This window comes from Lutzomyia longipalpis, chromosome 1 (assembly GCF_024334085.1).
Source record: "Lutzomyia longipalpis isolate SR_M1_2022 chromosome 1, ASM2433408v1".
In the NCBI taxonomy this organism is placed as follows: Eukaryota; Metazoa; Arthropoda; class Insecta; order Diptera; family Psychodidae; genus Lutzomyia; species Lutzomyia longipalpis.
In genome coordinates, this window is record NC_074707.1 from 22,790,622 (window position 1) to 22,810,140 (window position 19,519).

The window sequence follows — 19,519 nt, forward strand, 5'->3', positions numbered from 1 at the left end:
GATCCTCTAAACTAGAAGGAAAGATCACGGAAGCAAAAGAGGCTCTAGATTTTCCTTTCATCAGACTTTTACCTTTAATTTTCTGAACTTTTTCTTTTTTTTTTCTTGAAATATCATAGTACAGTGTTCTAACTAAATCCTAAAATTGCTACATAAGGTGTTTAGTTTTTGATTCACTTTACAAATTAAATTATTTCAATGGCATCAACATTGAAAAATCATAATAAATCTTTATGTACATCTTAAAAAAAAACTAAGCATTAATTTGTTAATTTATTTGGGGGAGAAAATGTTCTATTAGAGAGTCTTTGAGCTTTAATTTAAATGTTTTTCTTTTATTATTCAAAGTTACTACAGTGGTGCTCTGCAATATGTATTCTTCAATTACAATTTTAAGAATCAACGTTAGAAGAGAAATTCTCTAAATTTTAGAGAATTACATGAAAATAAAATTAGTTTCGGATAGACATTTTCTCTCTCCTTTTTTTCTCTCACTCAAGTTACAGGTTTTACAAATTTTCTAACAGAATAATTTAGTAGATTAGTCATTTCACTATAAAAATATATATACAGAAGAAAACATAAAAATAATACTGAGTAGTAAAACATACATTTTTTTCACTGATTTTGAAAAGGTTGCAAGAGGATTTTATTTGTTTCTGTATGAAAACACCCCTCACTCAAATGAATGAGAAATTCTCAAAGAGATTTTCCAATTTTTCATTGATTTTCCTAAAAAAGCAAACAATGACGTCACCATTGTGTTTTTTGTCTTACATTAGTAACGTGATTGTTTGTATTTTAAAAGCAAATCGTTGGCAGCATTTTCCAACTGATACAGAGTTTTCTCATACAAAAACGGATAAACTCCTTTGTCTACAATTTCTTACTTTATCTCATTTTACAATTATTTGTTTTTTTTTCTTAAATTCATTTCTGAAGTATAAATTTTTTTTAATGTTAATTTTGTAACATTTTGTCGTATTTAAGAGAAGGCACTTTATCTGGTACTTTTACATAAAATTATACATTATACATTAAATTTTTAGAAAAAAGAGATAAGCTGCCAAAATTTTAACTTTTTTTTGGGCAAGAAAATGACACAAAATTTTTTTTTCGTTCTCCAAATTCAATTATTCGTAAATTATACATTCTAATATCCACTTTTTATTCATTTTTTTATCGTTTTACAAAAAACGACATTTTATCGAAAACCTTATGATCTTAATTTTTTTTTTGATTTTTTCTCACTGAAACTCAACTTTTATATCTTGTATAAAATAAATTACTTTCTAATTTGATTTTTTTCTATAAAAAAAAAATTAAGATTATTTCGCAAAGTCCATATTTTGCAATATTAAAAAAAAATATTCTTTTTTCCACTACTGCTATTACATTTATTGCAGGCAGTCCATAGAAAAATTGCTACTCATTTTTTTTTCTTGCAATTTTTACACTAAATTTTTGAATTATTTTGTGCTTTGCTGATATCTTTTTCCCTCTGTGTAAAACACACATAACGTTCATTTTTTTTTGATTTTCTTTTTAACTCTAATATATTCACTTGGACATATAAGCACTACTCAAATGGCTTAACCAGCCCCATGACTTTCCCATCGAAAAGTGGAAGGACTTCTGAATCAGATACAATCTCCTCTTGAATAACTGGATTATCGGGATCTTCGCATGCAGTCTTGAAAAAGAATCTGAAATGTTTATTTTTAAGTTATTATTCAAGTAATTTTCCTTTTTTGTTTAATCGCTAAACTCACCTAAAGTTTCCTTTCTTCGGCAGATACTCCTTGAATTGCTTGAGAGTGGGCTGCAATCCGGGTATTTTCGTCCTATATGGAAATTCTTCATCACAAAATGAAAACACAACAATTGTGTAATCATGAGTTTTGAGATGATGATGCGACGGATGGGACGAGAGTGATGTGGATGGGTGCTGTGATGATTGTCCTGCAGGCGGGTGTTGTGAGTATCTTCGAGATCTACGAGTAAAGAAATGAAGAATTAATATAAGGAAAATTGCCATAAATTATTTCAAGGTACAATCAATATATACCTTCTACTTTCATCCTCGAGTCTTCTTCGTGCCTCTTCCAATTGACTCGTGGTCATTGTGGACGAATCTATGCCCATAACACGCGAGAAATTACGCGAACTGCGGAAATGAAAGATAAAAGAAAAGTATAAGTACAGTGGAGACATTATTAGGTGATGAATATTTGTACCTTTGCTCCTTTTTCATTGTTAAATCCCCAGAAAAGAGACTTATGCCACTGTCGGTGTGCATTGATGGCCACTTATTGCTGAGAGAACGGCGACTAGAGCTCGGTTCGGGCATCGATCGCGAATGCCTCATTGACGTCTGACTACTTCCCCCACCGAGTGTTCCTTCACTCATCATCATCGGTGGTGTTATACCATATCCGGGATTTATTTCAAATCCACGCCGACGGAGCGCCAATGGATCCGGAGATTTTGTACCTGGAGAACGATTTGGTGTATCCGACCAAACGCGCTGAACATGCTGATCTAGAATTGCTTGATCACTATCATCGTCCACTGGGAGCTTTTCCCGAATGGCATCGCGCAATTCTGCCTGAAAGGACAGAGCTCTTTCATTTATAGGTGCGTCAGTCTATACAAAAAAAAATGAGAAAGAAATAATTCAATTTGTGATTTTTTATACGTTTTTCTATTTTTCAAAAAAGTGGTTCATTTTCTCACCTCTTGCATCTTTTTGACAAAAAGCTCCTCCGAATCTTGCTTTTTTCTAATTGCTTCCAATTTCGGGATAAGATCTCGTATCAGTTCTTCTGGTTTCATTCCATAATGTTTATTGCTATGCATTCGATGTGTTCTTGGAATAATCTTCAAAGCAAAAACATTTTTTTGTCAATTAATTTGATTTCAAATATAAGAACAATCATTTTTTATTCTTACCGGTATTGAGTCAACTTCTTTATTCGTAAGGGCATTTTGTCTAATGGCTCGATTCTCCATGGAACTCTGCCGTCGCTGGGAATAGGCTCTACCATCCCTAATTAATAGAGAAATAAGCAAACATTATAGCCAAAGTTTATCCTTTTCCTTTTCAAATTTCGTCTTTTACCAACACCTTTTTTAAACAAAATAAAAGAACAGAAAAAATATTCAAATAAAAAAACACATTACTTACATTGAGGTGGAAATTGACGCTGTATCGGAATCCGTTTGTCCCGAACTAAAGCTTTGTATTTCAGAATCTTGAAGCGACACAGGGTAGAATGAGTCGCAATTGTTGGTGTACGTGCGATATCCAAACGCTCTACATGCATTTTTTTTGTTCAAAATCATTTCGCACAGATTCAAGTGTGCCCATAAAGTTCAATATTGGAAATCCAAGGAAAGGGGAATTTTTTGCAGGATCATCAGGTATGCGATTTTACAGGTGTAAGGGTTGAGCGCATGCGTTTTTGTTTTTAATTACAAAATTATAAGCCACACACGCAGAATTAACCACAGGATTGAAAAGGAGACAATTGCCAAAAAAAGAAGGAAAAAAAAACAAAAATTAATAATTCGTAAATAAATTTTGAATAATAAATAATAAGAAAAACAAAACTGGTGGTGTGGGAAAAGAATAAATGAAAAAAAAAACTTTGCATAAAATCTCTCTCTTTTCAATTCTAACTCGTGAAACTTGTGAGAGTGAGTAGAAGCTGAAGACATTCAACAGGGGAAAGAATTGTGGTAGAAGAAGGATATGTTGGACTTACCCTGATGGACGAATTTCGAGACGTCGCTGCTCCGTAGCTAGCAGAGCATCACGCGTTAGTCTCATTGGCACATCTGCAGGAGTTCGACTCCCAATTTGTGAACCACTCGCACAGGACGCCTCACCGAGAGTTAATTCACTGTCCTCATGAAGCGTGGGAAGGGTGAAGCTTCGTGTAAGTTGTTCAGATCCACCAGAACTACTTGAGGCCGAAGGTATTGGCTGTGCGCTCGTACCGCCGGTACTTGTCATAACTCTAACATGTTCCAAATAAATTTCGGACTTGAGGAAGTGCAGGTAGGTGGATTCGTTGATTGCCCGCTCAACATCTTTTTGCATTTGATCATAAATATTGGCACCAAGTTGAATTTTATTGTGTCTAGCCGCTTTCACGAGATTTTCGACATTTTCGGGAATTTTGAGGAGACTTTTCCGTAAAAATCTACAACAAAAAATCAATCTTTCAAATGATAATATAATAATAAAAAATAAAAATTGCAAAGAAATTACCGATAAATTGCAATTATCAGTCGTTTAATTTTTTCCGGATCTGTTTGCTTTTTGAGACCTTCGCAGGCAAAATAAAAATTGAGACGATCCGCATGAACACCACCCTCTGTCTCTACATAGCGCCTAAATAATTCAACCCCATCGCTATCCTCAAGGAGGCTCGAAAGTGTGCGGGCCCATTTCAAGTATGGTGGCGACGAGGATTCCTGTGATGGTCCTGGAAGACCTTCAGTCATCTACAAAGTAATTTGCATCTCTTTGGTCAATTTTGTTTTTCTATCTTCCATCAAATTTTTCCCTAAATGCTGCCCTCATACCTTGTGAGGCCGACACTCTCCGCCAGGAACTGGTGGTCTGGGTCCACTGCATTCGTAGCCATCAAATTTCTCCACAGGGGGTACACTCATACCCAATTGCGTCAATCCTTATTTAATTATTATTTTGAGTATAATTCATATACAATTAACGTTACACACGTGTGTCAGAAAACGCCTCTAACAATTTTTTTCTTTAAATAATTCTAATATGAAATTTTAATTACTAAGCAACGAAAGTTCTTTTTCTTTCACCAACAAACAATTTTTTGTCACCCCAACTTTCGTTACACAACACCCCAAATATATGGCGGACGTTTTGGAAGCAATAAAATTTGCACCTAATTTCCTCTCAGAAGGCAATTAGAAAAAGGCCTGAAAGATTGAAGAAAAAATAAGTTATTTAAAGTCATTTTTTTTGCAATTAATAAATTTAAAAGAAAAATCTCTGTGACGAAAAGGGATTTCAATTCATTCTAAAGTATTATTAACAAGGTGGGATGAGAAGACGCCGACAGCCATGATGGGAGTTTCTCTTCTCATTGGTCGGAGAGAAAACCAATGGCAGCAGTAGCGGCTTCTCTTCCCCCTTTTAACATGAAGGTACCTACTACAGTATGTTTAATACCGTCGAGTTTTTTTTCATTAAAGATTATAAGAATGTAAATTAAACTATTTATCAAAATAGTCGACTGATTAATTTCATAAGGAGTAATGCCTTTGGCAAGAGAAGATCTAAATTTTCAATAAAGGAAATTAAAAGTGAATTAAAAGTGAGAATAAACGAATTGTAAAATATTTTCTTTGTTCAAAAATTCCTGTGAAAATAAAGAAAATTTCATTGAGTGCTAAAGTGCTATGAGTTTTATTTAATGTTTGATTTGTTATTGTGGATGAATTTACATTAAATAAAATTATTTTCAATTTACAAATAAATTTTCTTAAACAGCGTGAAAATGTGATTTGTTTAAATTAATGCAGAAAAAATCCTTCACAACGAAGATTAAATTACTGATTGCAAATTATTAAAAACTATTTTTATGGAAGGATATAATTTATTTGAATTATACTTATTCTAAAAAGTCACTTGAAAAATCTATCAAACAATTTAGTGTATTAATCCTTTATCAATAAATGACAATTTTGATAAATTCAATAGAATTGATCAAAAGTTTCAATTATTCTTCTAAGCAGCACAAGCCAATGAAAATAACAAATGGGTCCAATAAATTATGGGAACTAGAGGAGTTTAACGATTTTTGAGTCAATTCTTCTATCATTGCTTTTGGAAAAAAAAACTTTTTTTGGCTTAAAATTTCGGCAGTTTTCATACTGATTCCTTAGACAGAGAATTCAAGAAAAAACCAATCATCATTTCTCGCCGCTCCTCTTTAAAGTTACCATAAATAGCTAATCTTTTAACGTATTGGCAGTGGATGACGAAATAAAATATTCCATCAGCAAGTTGTCGTTAATTTTATAAAGAATTTTAACCAAAAATTTACATTAAAAAAATTAAGAATCAAAAAAAAGTATAAAACCAGTCAAAAATATTAAAAATAGCAATGAAAAGGGCATGTTGGTAAGAAAAATTTACTTTCACCCAGATATTGAAAGAAAATGCATCCTTTTTTATCACCTAAACGAGTTTTTTTGTTCCCGTAAAGAAAAATATTTTGAGAAAACAATCAGGATACGCGCGAATCCTCTATGAGAACACTTTGCAGAATACTTAATTAACACATCCAGGACGGCTTGACGCACATCGGCGTCCACTGACAGTTCTCAATTCTATACGCTGTAACAATTTGCCACTCTTTTTGCGTTTGACATTTACCCGGTAGGAAAACTTCTCCAACATTTTTTCAGCCAATTTTGATTGCTGACTCGTGAGGTGTTCATATATGATTAATAAATTTTTATTTATTAAATTTTTGAAATGATTTGGAATCAATTTGAAATGATTTGAGATTGATAGTGACAAGAAAATGGAATATCTAGAATATTCTATTCTATTAATCTTGATATTGACAATAGAACGAATAGAACATTCTTTTAGATACTATTATCCTATAAAGAAAAAATATGAAAAATATCATGTCAGGAGAAATAAAATTTTCAAAAATTAAAAAAAAAACAAGAAATAAGTAGAAGGATATTTAGAATATTCTAGTTTTTTTTAATTGCTCTGTCACAGAGAAGATTTTAGCTAAATACATGTATTATGAAGTTTTCAGAATTTTTAGAACAAAAAAATCAACCTGCTCGTTCACGTTATCATTACCATTTATTTTTAATATAAAATAATGTAAATGCTAGAAAATTCTCAAAATGGTTCAGAACGGATGGCGAAGCAATTTTTTTTTAACATATCTGGTATATTTTCTCGTTTCAACATAACCTAATTTTTTATTCTGGTGCCCGAAAAAAGTGAGAATTATGGAATAAATTAGCAAAGAAAAGCTTCAAGAAGTTCCCCAAAAAATTCTCTTCACCAATATCATACCATTTAAACTATTCCTCTGACTGTTCTGTGAGCTTGAATTTGATGTTCAACATACAACAGTTAGTGAAATCTTAAAGAAAGATTTTTGAAATTTAAATTGTATTTTAATTTGAATATTATTCTTTTTTTTATTGTTTTGTTTTCGATTATTTTATATTAAAAGAATATTTGTGTTTCACTTAAGTGAGTATTCTCTCAAATATAAATATTTTCTGATAGCGTGCGAAGAACATAAGCACACTATGGTCCCACCGGGTAACATTTCTGGACGCCAGTGACTAATTGTTACATGTCGCGTAAAAAACCTTTGGGAAGTATTTTACCCGTCGTCAGTGTGTTAATTGTTTAAATATTTTTAATAGGTAATATCAGTGTAGAAATCTCGCTATAGTTCTACACTGTATTTTCACCGCAAGACATTCTTGGGGATTCACAGTATATATAAAGGAAAGTTCGAAAAACGTTCTTTTAATAAAAATTAAAATAAAAAAAATTACTTTCCCATTACAATAAACAACAGAAATATTAATCAATTAAAATGTTTTTTTTTACCCTTGAACGGAAATTGGATCTGCCTGTGTACATATTTTTTTCCTCAAGTAGTTTCCTCTTCAAAAAGGATCAAAATTCCATGCTTTGGCGCACAATTTCAATTATTCCTCCACAAGAGAAAAGAATTATGAATTATGAAGGGGATCCGTTGAGATTTTTTTGAGAAAAAAACACAACTTCCACACAAATTTGATGGCTCAACAAAGAGCAATATTTGGCATTCAGGTATACAAAATCTATGATGATTTTTTTTTTGCCTCAAGGAATGATGATTTAATTTATTTTGAGAATCTCTTTCACAAGATGTACATATATGATGGATTTATATTTCACTTTATGCTTTTACTCTTTTTTTTTCAGACACAAATACAAAAGACGTTCGATCAGTCCGTAGGCTGAATACTAAATGAGGAGAGCTTTGAGGACAACTTTACCTCCCAACACCTTCTCATCTCTAGTCTTGTGGAAACTCTCAGTGGGGGTTGCTTACTCTCCCACAATATTTTCATTCCTATTGAAAATACTTAAAATCCAATGCACCAGAGTGGATTAAAGCTTATTTAAATAATTGTTCTTTTGGGATATAATGGAGAATATAATAAATTTCAAGAGAGGATAATGATAAATTTATTTTCAATTTATTTTTTCACAAAATATCAAATTGTTTGTGCGCAAGTCCTTATACCTCCTACCATCGTCAAGTAGCAAGAGGGATTTACCCTTCTGACTGAAAAGCCATCAGAAAGGTTGGAAGGACTTTGCAAAAGGGAGGAATGAAAATGCGCTGGTAAATTGAGTCTCGCTTTTGTAAAAAAGAAAAAAAATTGAGAGAGACGCTAACAGAGTTTGGGGGAAGTTTATTTGCATTGCAAGGCAAGCAAATGGGTTGTGCATATGCGAGATACTCCAAAATGGACGTACAACAATGAAATTTCGAGGGGTTGCACCGCAGAAAGACTCGTTAGCTTCACCCTCCAGAATAAAATGATTTTTCACGATGTTTTTTATTTAGAAAAAATATTCTCTGAACAATCACTGAATGAAATGTCTATTGCTGACTCAGAAATCAATAAAAATGTAATGATACCACATTTATAAATCCATATAGTGTACCAAAAAAATATTTGAGATAACAATACGGGGATTTAATTCCCATTCCACCATCATTTGGAATCCTCCTTCAGTCAGCCGAAATTAATCTTGGCAGAGGAAATATTCTTCAAGTTTCTCCTACCAAGCCAATTTTACTTCTGCAAGAGGAGCTTGCAATAAAATTGTGGGTATACTGAAAATCCCTTTTTCGCAAAAATATACCTTTCCAGGCAATGACCTGTACATATAATAATAAAATTTACAGTGTGATGAGGATTAAAAAGTCAACTTTAGTCACCATAAATATTTATTCAGAACAATTGCAAGAGGTTGCAGTGTCATTAGAAAAGTCAATTTTTACAGCATGGGCAATTGTAAAAGAGCCTCCTTGCCGAGGCGGCTCTTTTTGACCATAACTTTCCCTTACAACTTAATTTTACGATGACCCCTTATCTCTTTGCTTTTGCCGACACGATGCCACATTTTGGGATTTTGCTTTTGCCTGCTGCATGAAATTTTTGCTTCAATGTTGGATTTTTAAATGTATTTTGTCAGAGATTGAGTATTCAATTAAACACGAACAAATTCATAAAATGAGATGGTAATTGAGGATGAATTATAAGAGGTAACTTTTTATACTTATTGTGCTAAATTAAAATTCATTATGCGATTTGCGAGAAGATACGGAACATGACTTGAGGTGATAGGACTAATTAAGAGATCCTTGATTAACTCTCCCTTGATTTGAGAGGCTCTAGCATAAAAAACAAGGGGATTTATGCTTCTGAAATACGTCTAATTACAACAACAAAAAATACCTAACAAAAGGATCTCTCTTCATATTAATTATGTGGGTGCAGTGCATACCGTATTGAAAAAAAAATCACAGTTTAAAAAAAAAGAAATCTCGAATTACCCGAAATTAATTCAAAGATTTTATAAAAGGACATCTTTGTTGACAAAAAGGAAGAAAAGACAAGTTTGACTTTCTCGAGCTTAAACATAAATTCAATAGGTACTACACTGTAATTCAAATTTTTAGTAAAGTGCTAGTAAAGTCTGTAGTAATGAAACATTTACTAAAATTTTTAGATTGTATTTTCAATAAATATTCTCATGACTTCTAAGTATATTTAACACGAATTATAATTCCTGTGTCTAACAGAAAAGAGTCAAACTATTCCTAATCAAATCCAAAGCGTTATTAAAAGTTAAATATTTTAAAATAAAAATATAATTGAAACATAAGACATGGTACAATGCTAATGGAAACTCCACAAGAAGAATTACAAATTTTCATCAAAGTTTTTGGTCATTAAATAAACTTGAAAAACATTTTAATTTATTGTTTGGAAAATAAATTAAAAATTCCTTAAAAACTTCTCGAGTTTCCATAAAAATATTTAATTTATATGCTTCTACTTTTATATTAAAATAATAATGATGTAGACTTTATCTACTGAATATTCTGAAAAAAATATATGTTAAGGTTTTTCTTCAAAAAGGATTTAAATTTAGAAAGTATCATAAAATAAAAATTTTCAGTATTTTCTTTTATTCTGAAGAAAAATTTTTTAATTAGTTTTTCTGTAATCGTAGCCAGGTAGAGAATTATTCGTCCAATTAACACAAAAGCAATTTCCCAAAGCTTCTAACCTAACTCATGTCATCTTTAATAGGTGAAAAGCTATAAGAAGTTACCTGTGCTCTTAATAGACGAATAACACTACCTGAGGAGGATCGAAGCAAAGAAAAATATTAAGCTATCTGATAATGTTTTTTTTTTAATGATAAATCTAATAGGATTACATATTGTCGGAAGGATGAATTGAATTATGGATGCGATTTCTTATCTTATATGAAGACAATTCTCTTCAGCATGTGGAAGGAGATGAGAATGTTATTTGAAGCAATGGATATTATAAAGTCCAAAGCTTTTCTAGCAAAATTATTCAACACCAGGGATTCATGATACCTCAATTTGAATATTTTTTCACAAGAATATTTAAATAATTTTATTTTCGATTCATTGAATAAAAAATTGATTCGTCTCCCCTACTTCAGTTTTGATACACTACGCATTTTTTATATAAAATTCTACATAGAACAATACATCTTTTAAAATGTGAAAGGGTGTAAAATGCATGTGGGAAGAAGTTATGCAGTCATATTACACATTCTCGAAGGAAACTCGTGCGTAAGATATGCCGCAAATTCCAAAGGGGTTTGATTTGTTATTGAATTTAGCTATGATATTGCAAAAATCAATCTCTTTCTCGTCACATCCCCCCTTTTTTGCGGAATCCACACTTTTCTTTGTAAATTCTCAAGGAATCCGCGTGAGATGGTTATTTTATTGGATTCAAAATCAATGAATGGAAAAACAAATTTCTCACCTGTTAATGTCAATTTAGCGAAAATTGACGATAATGAGGCTTCATGGTAAAAAGAATCCTTCTGGTTCGTCCTCTTACTCCTAAACTCCATTCTCTTCCGGCACACTCAAATCGCCGGATTTTGAAACACCGTTCGTGTAAACATGGTGAGATTAGCAATACGGAAGCAACAATAAACAGCTAAAGAATTACGAAGCTCTCGTGGTATCGACGGAGATTTCATTGCGAACAATATTTCCTGTCAAATGAAATAAAAAAAATAAAAGAAATCCATTATTTCCGGGAGATTTAAAAGCTTCAATCAGCCTCCTTCTTTATCACGCATTTTATGTGAGTGTGTGCGTGTATCGGAAGGAAGCTGTCGGAATGTTAATTTTTTCGCACATTGTGATCAAGGTACTCCCTTTGAGGGCACAAAAACTCGTTGAAGAGTTTCGTGGGATGTTGCGACATGCAATTGCCCAGGATTCAAATGATAGGATGTACAGGAAATAGGAAGGAAATTATTTCCGTGACACCACACACTCACCTACACTCATACGGATAATTTGTGCGAATTTCACATCGTTTTTCTCCACCTCCTCACTCACCTTGCACTTGGCGAACTAACTATTTATCAACATCGGCACTTTGAGAAACAATTTATGTAAAATTTAAACAGATACAATAAGGGAAAATAATTAAATAATAGAAAAGAAAATAATTAGGTTATTTCACGGAGCTTCATGAAATTGCCACTTGTGACAGCAGCGCAGTAGACCCCCCTACCCAAGTGGCTGGGATTTGTACTAGCATGAGATTTCAAACATCTTCAATTGATACAGCCGTTGTAACGGACATCATGTGGAATTTCTCTGAAGGACATCAATGAATCACTGATATTAGAGCATTCTATTAGAGAAAAAAATATTTTACTACCGTGTCATGAAGCTTTAATTACATATAAGGGTTTTCGTGGACTTAGGAACTAGCAGACGGCGTGTAATTAATAATTAAGCAAGCATTTTCTTTCTTATGTGTTGAACTTTAAAACTTCAACTTTGTCCCAATTTAGAGTCAAAGCCATTGATCTAACAATACCGTCTCGATGGCAATTACGGTGATTTTATTTTCTTTACGGTAGGTATATTTATGCTACTTATAGACATTGAGGAATTTTGTTGTTGTGGGGGAAAGGAGCAAAACTCTCGCGCACACTCTCCATCGGCTCATTTTGCGTGAGTTTGTTGTTGAGTCTCCATTTCCATGGTGCTTTTCAGTTATTAGCAAAGCCTCTATCTGTTTAGTTGGAATATCATTTTTATTAGTGAACTATCTACATTCACCCAGAGTGCTCCAATAAATTTTCACATAGTGCGTGTGGGTGGACTGAACATTATCCTGGAAGAATGGCTGCCATTATCGGAGGTGGAACCGATGGATTGGTGAGTTCAATTAGAGAATCTCTTTTACGGAAGTTCTGGAAATTGACAAATATCTGGGTCAATTGCCACAGCTCAAATCCATGGACGCAAATCGGTATGCTACGAAGAAGACCATCGCCCAAGGAATGTTGGATATTGCCTTGCTCACTGCTAATGCATCGCAGCTAAAGTACATCCTCCAGGTTGGGCAGAAGCACGAATTCTATACTCTGATGCTCACACTCATTTCCATCTCAATTTGCCTGCAGGTAATATAAATTCTTTCTCTTTTGTATGTATTTTTCCTCCATTTCACATTAGCTCTCACGGCATATCGATCGATTTATTTTTCCCACTAACCCACCACCCCCCAATCAACCATATTCTCTCACGGGTTGTCCTGAAATATTCATAAAGATGGGTTAAAACACTTTCACATTTTGTCAATAAATTGTGTAAGGAAAACCATCCAACCCACAGGTCGGAATGGGAGCCCTTAGCCTCTCATTCAATTTGTTGCGTGATTGTAAACTCCATATGCCGGATTACCACAAATCGGCGAATTATATTAACCATCTAGCAACATGTATTGCTTTCATTGTCACCGTCGTCAATTTGCTCATTTCTGCATTTAATCCTAATGCCATGGGATTCTATTTCGACTATGCCGATCAATAAGCCAAACAGCAAAAACATGAGATTTTCATCACGATTTTTCCAAAGCAAGAAAAAAATATTTTTAAAGCTTGAACTTATAAACAGTAATATTCATATTTTTGATAAAAACTATTTTCTATAACTATCAAAACGACTACCTATAACTTAATGTGTTCCAAAGCAAAATGATTTGAAAAATTGCACGATTTTTTGAAAATTCTATACATACAGTATTTCTGAGACTATAAAATGAAATTTCAAGAGAAATTGCTTTAGAAAAATTAAAATGAGCTGAAGATGATCTCTCTCTAATAAAGATTATTACCTACATAATAATGTATCATTTTTCCAGCTGATCGTTGGCATATTGTTCATTGTAATAGGCAGTCTAAACATAAATCGCCATAAAGATCAAAATGCTGCAGTGATTCTAAACGATGTAATTTTAATATTGATCTTTGTCATTTCGATTGATAATGTTATTATTTCGGGCTTTGGCATTGAACACTCATCTCAGCCACTCAGATTATTGCACGACGAAGAAACTAGAAAGTTGCTGTAAAAAGTATTTTTCTTTAATTATTACGATGTAACTTAAAATGTTTGTTAAAATAATAAGCTCTCATAGACTAGAAGTTTCAATTCAAACCCTTTTTCTTCAATTTAGAACATTATATAGTTCTATGATCGTATCTATATTGCAAAGGAGTTTATTCTTTTCTCGTTGGGGAATTATATTCGCATAATCTTAAAAGAGAATCATTTAGGAATTAGAAGTCACGTAAGAGATTTCTCTTTTTCCTTTAGAATCTGTTGAAAAGATTTGCAAAAAAGCATAAAAAATGCAATAATGACGTCATTGTTTGTGTTTTTTAACAAACCTTTGTCAACTTATCACAGCTAAACCCAGTAGAAATTTTTTTTGATGATTTCTTATTCTTCATAAAATAACGCTGTTTCCTCTAATGAGGAGTTTTCTCATGCAGAAATGAATAAACACCTTTAACACTTCTTTGATTTAAAAACAATCTACAAGAGACTAAAGTCCACAGTCTGTGGGAGTATAATATGCAGTAGAGAAAAAAAAATATGTAGGTATATCGCGTGGTTTAGCCAGAATCACTTTAAAAGTTATTTATTCAATCAATTTAAATAAAATAATAATAGTAGGGGAGAGCGGGGCTAATAAAGTCACTTAAGGGTTTGGAAAAAGCCTAAAATATCATAATTCCTAGCTAGATAGAACAAAATGATCTGAGAAAGAGTTGTAGGGCAGTAAATTTCCTAAAGAAATGAGCTAAACATTTCGCTTTATCCATTTGGGAAATATGATATTTTGAGCTTTTACTAAACCCTTAAGTGACTTTTTTAACCCCGGTCTCCCCTATTGTTATGTCGCGTAATTTATAGATGAAAAACCCAAAAACAACCGAATATGAAGATTAATAAATCTGTATTGCATCGTTGTTTAAAAGCCTTTTAGAAAGAAAAGAATTTAGAGTTTTGTTTCAATGCCATTGATTTCGGTTATTTTTGGGTACATTTTTTCATTTAATTGCTTAATGTGTACTTAATTGGATTAAAAAAAAACTCAAAGAATTTATCATTCGCCATTGACCATCATCTGATGCTAACAATTGATCTTATCTAGGTGTCGGCAGCCATTATAGCTGTTGTACTAATAACATTAAATGGTGAAAGTCATCAAAAAACTGCTGCAGTTCTTAATCATATAGCGATGGGCTTTGTTCTCGGTGCAATGTTCTGTGATGTTGTTAAAATGAATTTTGGTCTTGATCCTGCAATTCCCATTCCAAGCCAAACGCCACCTGATTTTACAACATAAATTTATTTTTATTTTCTTTCCTTTCTCACCATTCACCTCCAAATGTGCCCAATTTTTGTAGATTGCACAGTGTTTTGTTTCCATTTTCCTTGGTTCGGTCAACATCAACAAAGAGACGCACCACCAGAGAGCCAATTTAGCCCAAAATGTTGTTCTCGGACTCAATGCTATAACAGTTTGCACAAATATCGTAATAAATTCATTGGAGGTGAAAACAATGTCAAATCCGGAATTAATAGCCGAGAAAAATGACTAAAATCAATTAAAAGAAAAATAAAAATTAAAGATTGTTGAAAGTATTAAGTATTTACTTAAATGAAGAATTTGTAATTGTTAATTTATAAATTATATAAGAAGGAAATTAATCTATTTGGATAATATTGTAAATTATGAAGGTGTGAAATAAAAATTTTATAAGATTTTGGCTAAATTTAGCGTAGAAAGAGACGAGGCATCACAGCCAGTGTTTCTTCTTTCCCCCCCCCCTTTTTTTGGTGGCACGCACGCACCCACTCCTAAATCCTCTTCGTGCTTCGAGTTGATTTTTTCTCCATCTTTGCGGGTGGTTTCTTTGTCTTACCCACCACCTCCTCATCGGCATTTATTTTCTTCGTCTGACGCCCCTTCCGAGTCGGTATTCGAGTTCCCGTTGTGCCATTGACCTTTCCTGAGACTTTCACATCCTTATTTGGTAGACGGTCATTGCCCTCTGACTGCCCGGATCCATCTGAACAAATCTCAAGGCGATTCTGGAATTCCACAGCCGAAGTAACAGCTGAATTACGTTCAAAACCTTTGGATGGTGTCTCTTGTTTCACGGTGGCATCATCGTTTTCGTCAATGGGTGCAATGTTTTCTTGCCTATTCATTGTGTATTGCAAAGAAACAATTTGAAGCTCAACACCTTGGCGACAAGCAGCTCTCTGATTCCGTAGTAAGTCACACATTTCCAATGTTTTCTTGCACTCCATCATACTCTCCTCCTCCTTTCCCAGCTTCACTAGCGCATTTGCGAGCAATCCCCTTGATTTCACTTCATACGGCTGAAGGTGTTTGTCCATTTTGAGGTGTCGAGAGATGCAAATGGACCTTTCATATTGCTTCTCAATGAAGAGTATCCAAATGAAAAAAAGAATCATTTGCTGGGAAACTTCAGTTAATTTTGATTGCAGACATAGAAGACATTGGCACTTGGATGGGTGTTTCAGGAACATTTCACGGGCCGACTCTACAGCTTGCCATTGAGTTGGAATCTTAAAAATTAAAGAAATAAAATTTAAAAAGAACTAAAATTTGCAGTTTGTAAGAAAAAAAATTCTTACGATAGCATTTGATGCAGGCACATCAGTCTTCTGCCAAGAATTTATCCAAGAACCATTCGGAAGCTCATCCAAGTGAAGAATTTTAATAAAGTAGAACAACTTTGACTTGCAATTCTCCACTTTCTCCTGCGCCAAATCAATCTTTGCCGTAATGAGCAGAAGCTCCGTCACTTGCAGCACCATTCCAGTCTTGAGGAAGAACTTGAGGATCATCAGAGCGTACGAATTAACACCCGTAGTGTCGAATCTCACAACACTGTATTCTGCGAGTTGCCGAATAATTTCCAATGGCATGAGGTAAGCAATATCTTTGGTGAACTTTATGCCTGATTTGATGTAGTTTGTGATTTGCTGCATAAATTTAGCATGAGACATGCGACACTTCTCACTGAACTTGATTGTAATCAAATATTTAACGGAGATCAGTAGCATTTCTAGATTCCTGAGACTCTCAAGGCTGTGAATTTTTACATGAACTGCCCTGAGATAGTGGCAAGATGATGCAATAGCTCCCTTTGCTGCGCAAAATAGTGCATAATTTAGAAGGTAACTGATGACAAGTGCCTGTTGCTTCGTCTCGCTCCCACCGAGATTGCGTACCTCTCCCGCAATTAATTTTGCATTTGCTTTAACCATTTCACATAGAATGGTTTCACTGGATTTTATATCCTCATAAATTTTCCAGTAGAAGAGGACATTCGAGAGGGACGTCAAGATGGATTCCGAATGATTGATTTTGTGTGAGATTTGATAAATCAAATCATACATCGCGACAGCTTCTCTTACAGCACCATACAACTTAGCATCGCAAGCCATATTCTTCATTATCCTTAGCACATGGTGGATTTGCTTGTGCTCCCATGGGGAGTTATTGGTGAATTTTTTGAAGTACTTCACCGATTTCTGGATGTCGAGCACATTCTGGATTTCATCCTGAATGTTGATTTTTTCCAATATCTTCCATTCCTGATTATTCAGCATCACCTCAGTGAGCGTTTCCTCGGAGAAAGTCACTTGGAGCGCCTGGAACTTCCAAGAGAATTTCGCATAATGCAGAAAAGCCATATGAAGATTCTTGTCTGCATAGTCTTCCTGAGCCGGTACCAAGTCGAGGAGATTTTTCAGATCCTTCTTGAAGTTTGCATACAGTCGCTCAGGGATATGCATGAAAGCAGTGGTGAGTATCCTTGGATCCTGAGTAATATTGCAGAGTTTTTTCATTGCACACAGATGAAGAGGTTTCGATGCAAGTGTCTCATATGAAGCTATTTGAGCCATTAGTAGCTTGCAAGCATCGTATTTCACTTTTGTTCCGTACCAAGAGAACGATTCATCCTCAATCACATCAACAAGATTCGTCGGTCGAATGTCACGAAATCCAAACAGGATGTAGTGAAGATTCTTCTGAATTTCTCCTGCAATTTTTTCTGTTGACAAATTATCTTTCTCAATGAGCAGCAAAAGACTGAGAACACCAACATTTAGAGCCTGTTGCATATCCTTCTGAACTTCCAAATAGAATCGCAGCATAAACTTGAGGATGTGATGACGTTTTCCCGAATCAATGTTGTACTTCGTAATATTTTCCAGAAGGAGTTGCATTGTCTTCAGCACATACATTTGAACATCCGCTTGTTTAATGTAGAGGAAAACATTGAATATTCTTCGCGAAAAATCCACCATTAGAGTCTCCTTCTGTGAACACTTGAAGCGTCCCATAATGTAGAAATTGTGCTTTATATAGCTAAGAATAGCTTCAAATGTAAGTCCAGGCACCTCTTGGGACTTCTTCGTGGCACTCCCGAATAAATTCAGTGCAACTGAAATCAATGTGGCAATGCAGTGCTTCTTTGAATCAGAATTGCTACAGAATCTGCAGAAATTCTTCCGATTGTTGGTCTGAACGGTAATTTGTGTGCTAATTGAGCGTATTATTGAAAGACATCCATTCATAGTGAGATCCTCTCCGAGCTTGAGCCCCAGTTTATCCATGATTAGGGCAATTGTGGCAAACGTATCCACAACAGAAGTCTCATCAAGACTTCCACGTAGATCTTCAATCTTCTTTTGAAATACCTCACACAACTTCTCCGATTCCTTGAGCTTCTTTTTGGCAAAGATTACGCAAAGTATATGCAATACTTCGATGCATTTCTTCTCAATTTCAGTGAAAATATTGCTTTTCTTCCAAATATTTGTAAATCTCGTGCTCATGCTGAGTTCTGGGTTGTTGTTCTTCAGCTCAAATGCCATGAAGGTCTCCAGGAGGTCGGTGTAGGTGAGGAAAATTTCACTCACCGAATCCCGGTTTTCCATGAACTGTTCAGGAAGTGATTCCAATACGTCCAGGATGTTGGAAAGAAAGACACTCCCAAGAGACTTATCCGTTTCAATGAGGCGTTGACCGTAGCGATATTTCTTATCAAAAATTTTCTGCAAGTGCTCCACAAAAGTCTTATAGTTTTTGGGTGTAGCAGAGAGTTTTAGGAGCGTGGAGAAATTCCTCAGTAGACCCTCGAGATAAACTTTGTTGGAATACCCATTTTGATGAAGCTGGAGATACGCAGTGGCCAAGTATGTCGTGAGATTCAGATAAATCTTCTCATCCTTCTTCTGAAGAGATTTCTCTTCGACGGTTAACACTGGGACCAAAGCCACCATGTACTCCCATAAGTCCTGAAATAGACGCTTGCTTTAGGGAGCTTAAATTCTTAAAATTTTAGAAAGAAAAATAACAAACCATGAATTTATAGAGAGCCGTTATGAAGTTCCAGAGGGAAACGAGAACCCAATAAGCTCTCTTAACACGCCTAACCAACCAAATAGCAAGCTCTGTGAAAGCTTGAGCAGCCCCCTTGTGATCAGGAAGGTTCTTGGTCAGGAATTCCATGAGGATTTGCACATTTCGGTCTGTATGTTGGAGTTTCTCGACGGAAGATTTCAACGCTTTCAGTTTGTTTTTTGCACATCCACCTGAATCCACATCTTCCAGCCAATCAGTTGCCAACTTAATGAGTTCTTCACCTCGATTCGGCATTTTGCATCACAAAAACAATTATTCTCACAACAAAATAGGCGATTTACACAGGAAAAACATTTTCAAATAAACGTGAAAACAGCTTTTTCGTGTCGGAAATTTTGTTTGATTTATTTTG

At 34.2% G+C, this 19,519-nt stretch overlaps 3 protein-coding genes across 5 annotated transcripts; 1 reads left to right on the plus strand and 2 right to left on the minus strand.

Moving 5' to 3' along the window:
* Positions 1-49: 49 nt before the first annotated feature.
* On the minus strand, positions 50-11,884 carry LOC129797188 (axin). 2 transcript variants are annotated; one of them, XM_055839533.1, is made up of 12 exons: positions 11,727-11,884; positions 11,137-11,374; positions 4,594-4,965; positions 4,277-4,512; positions 3,768-4,208; positions 3,188-3,316; positions 2,953-3,049; positions 2,737-2,880; positions 2,238-2,647; positions 2,069-2,167; positions 1,773-1,994; positions 50-1,706 (listed from the first exon to the last, which is right to left on the minus strand). In XM_055839533.1, exons 3-12 carry the CDS (start codon positions 4,681-4,683, stop codon positions 1,580-1,582), a joined length of 1,995 nt encoding a protein of 664 aa, XP_055695508.1. In that variant the 5' UTR covers positions 4,684-4,965; positions 11,137-11,374; positions 11,727-11,884; the 3' UTR covers positions 50-1,579. The 2 variants fall into 2 exon arrangements, with proteins under 2 accessions (XP_055695508.1, XP_055695509.1); XM_055839534.1 differs by having other exon boundaries at positions 11,666-11,884.
* Positions 11,885-12,422: 538 nt separating this feature from the next.
* Positions 12,423-15,489, plus strand: LOC129797189 (ninjurin-1). 2 transcript variants are annotated; one of them, XM_055839537.1, is made up of 3 exons: positions 12,423-12,560; positions 12,632-12,808; positions 14,848-15,489. In XM_055839537.1, exons 1-3 carry the CDS (start codon positions 12,525-12,527, stop codon positions 15,040-15,042), a joined length of 408 nt encoding a protein of 135 aa, XP_055695512.1. In that variant the 5' UTR covers positions 12,423-12,524; the 3' UTR covers positions 15,043-15,489. The 2 variants fall into 2 exon arrangements, with proteins under 2 accessions (XP_055695512.1, XP_055695510.1); XM_055839535.1 differs by lacking the exon at positions 14,848-15,489 and adding an exon at positions 13,549-14,370.
* LOC129797186 (uncharacterized) lies at positions 15,323-19,508 on the minus strand. Its single transcript, XM_055839532.1, has 3 exons — positions 19,105-19,508; positions 16,365-19,040; positions 15,323-16,295 (listed from the first exon to the last, which is right to left on the minus strand). Exons 1-3 carry the CDS (start codon positions 19,399-19,401, stop codon positions 15,558-15,560), a joined length of 3,711 nt encoding a protein of 1,236 aa, XP_055695507.1. The 5' UTR covers positions 19,402-19,508; the 3' UTR covers positions 15,323-15,557.
* Between the last annotated feature and the right edge of the window lie 11 nt (positions 19,509-19,519).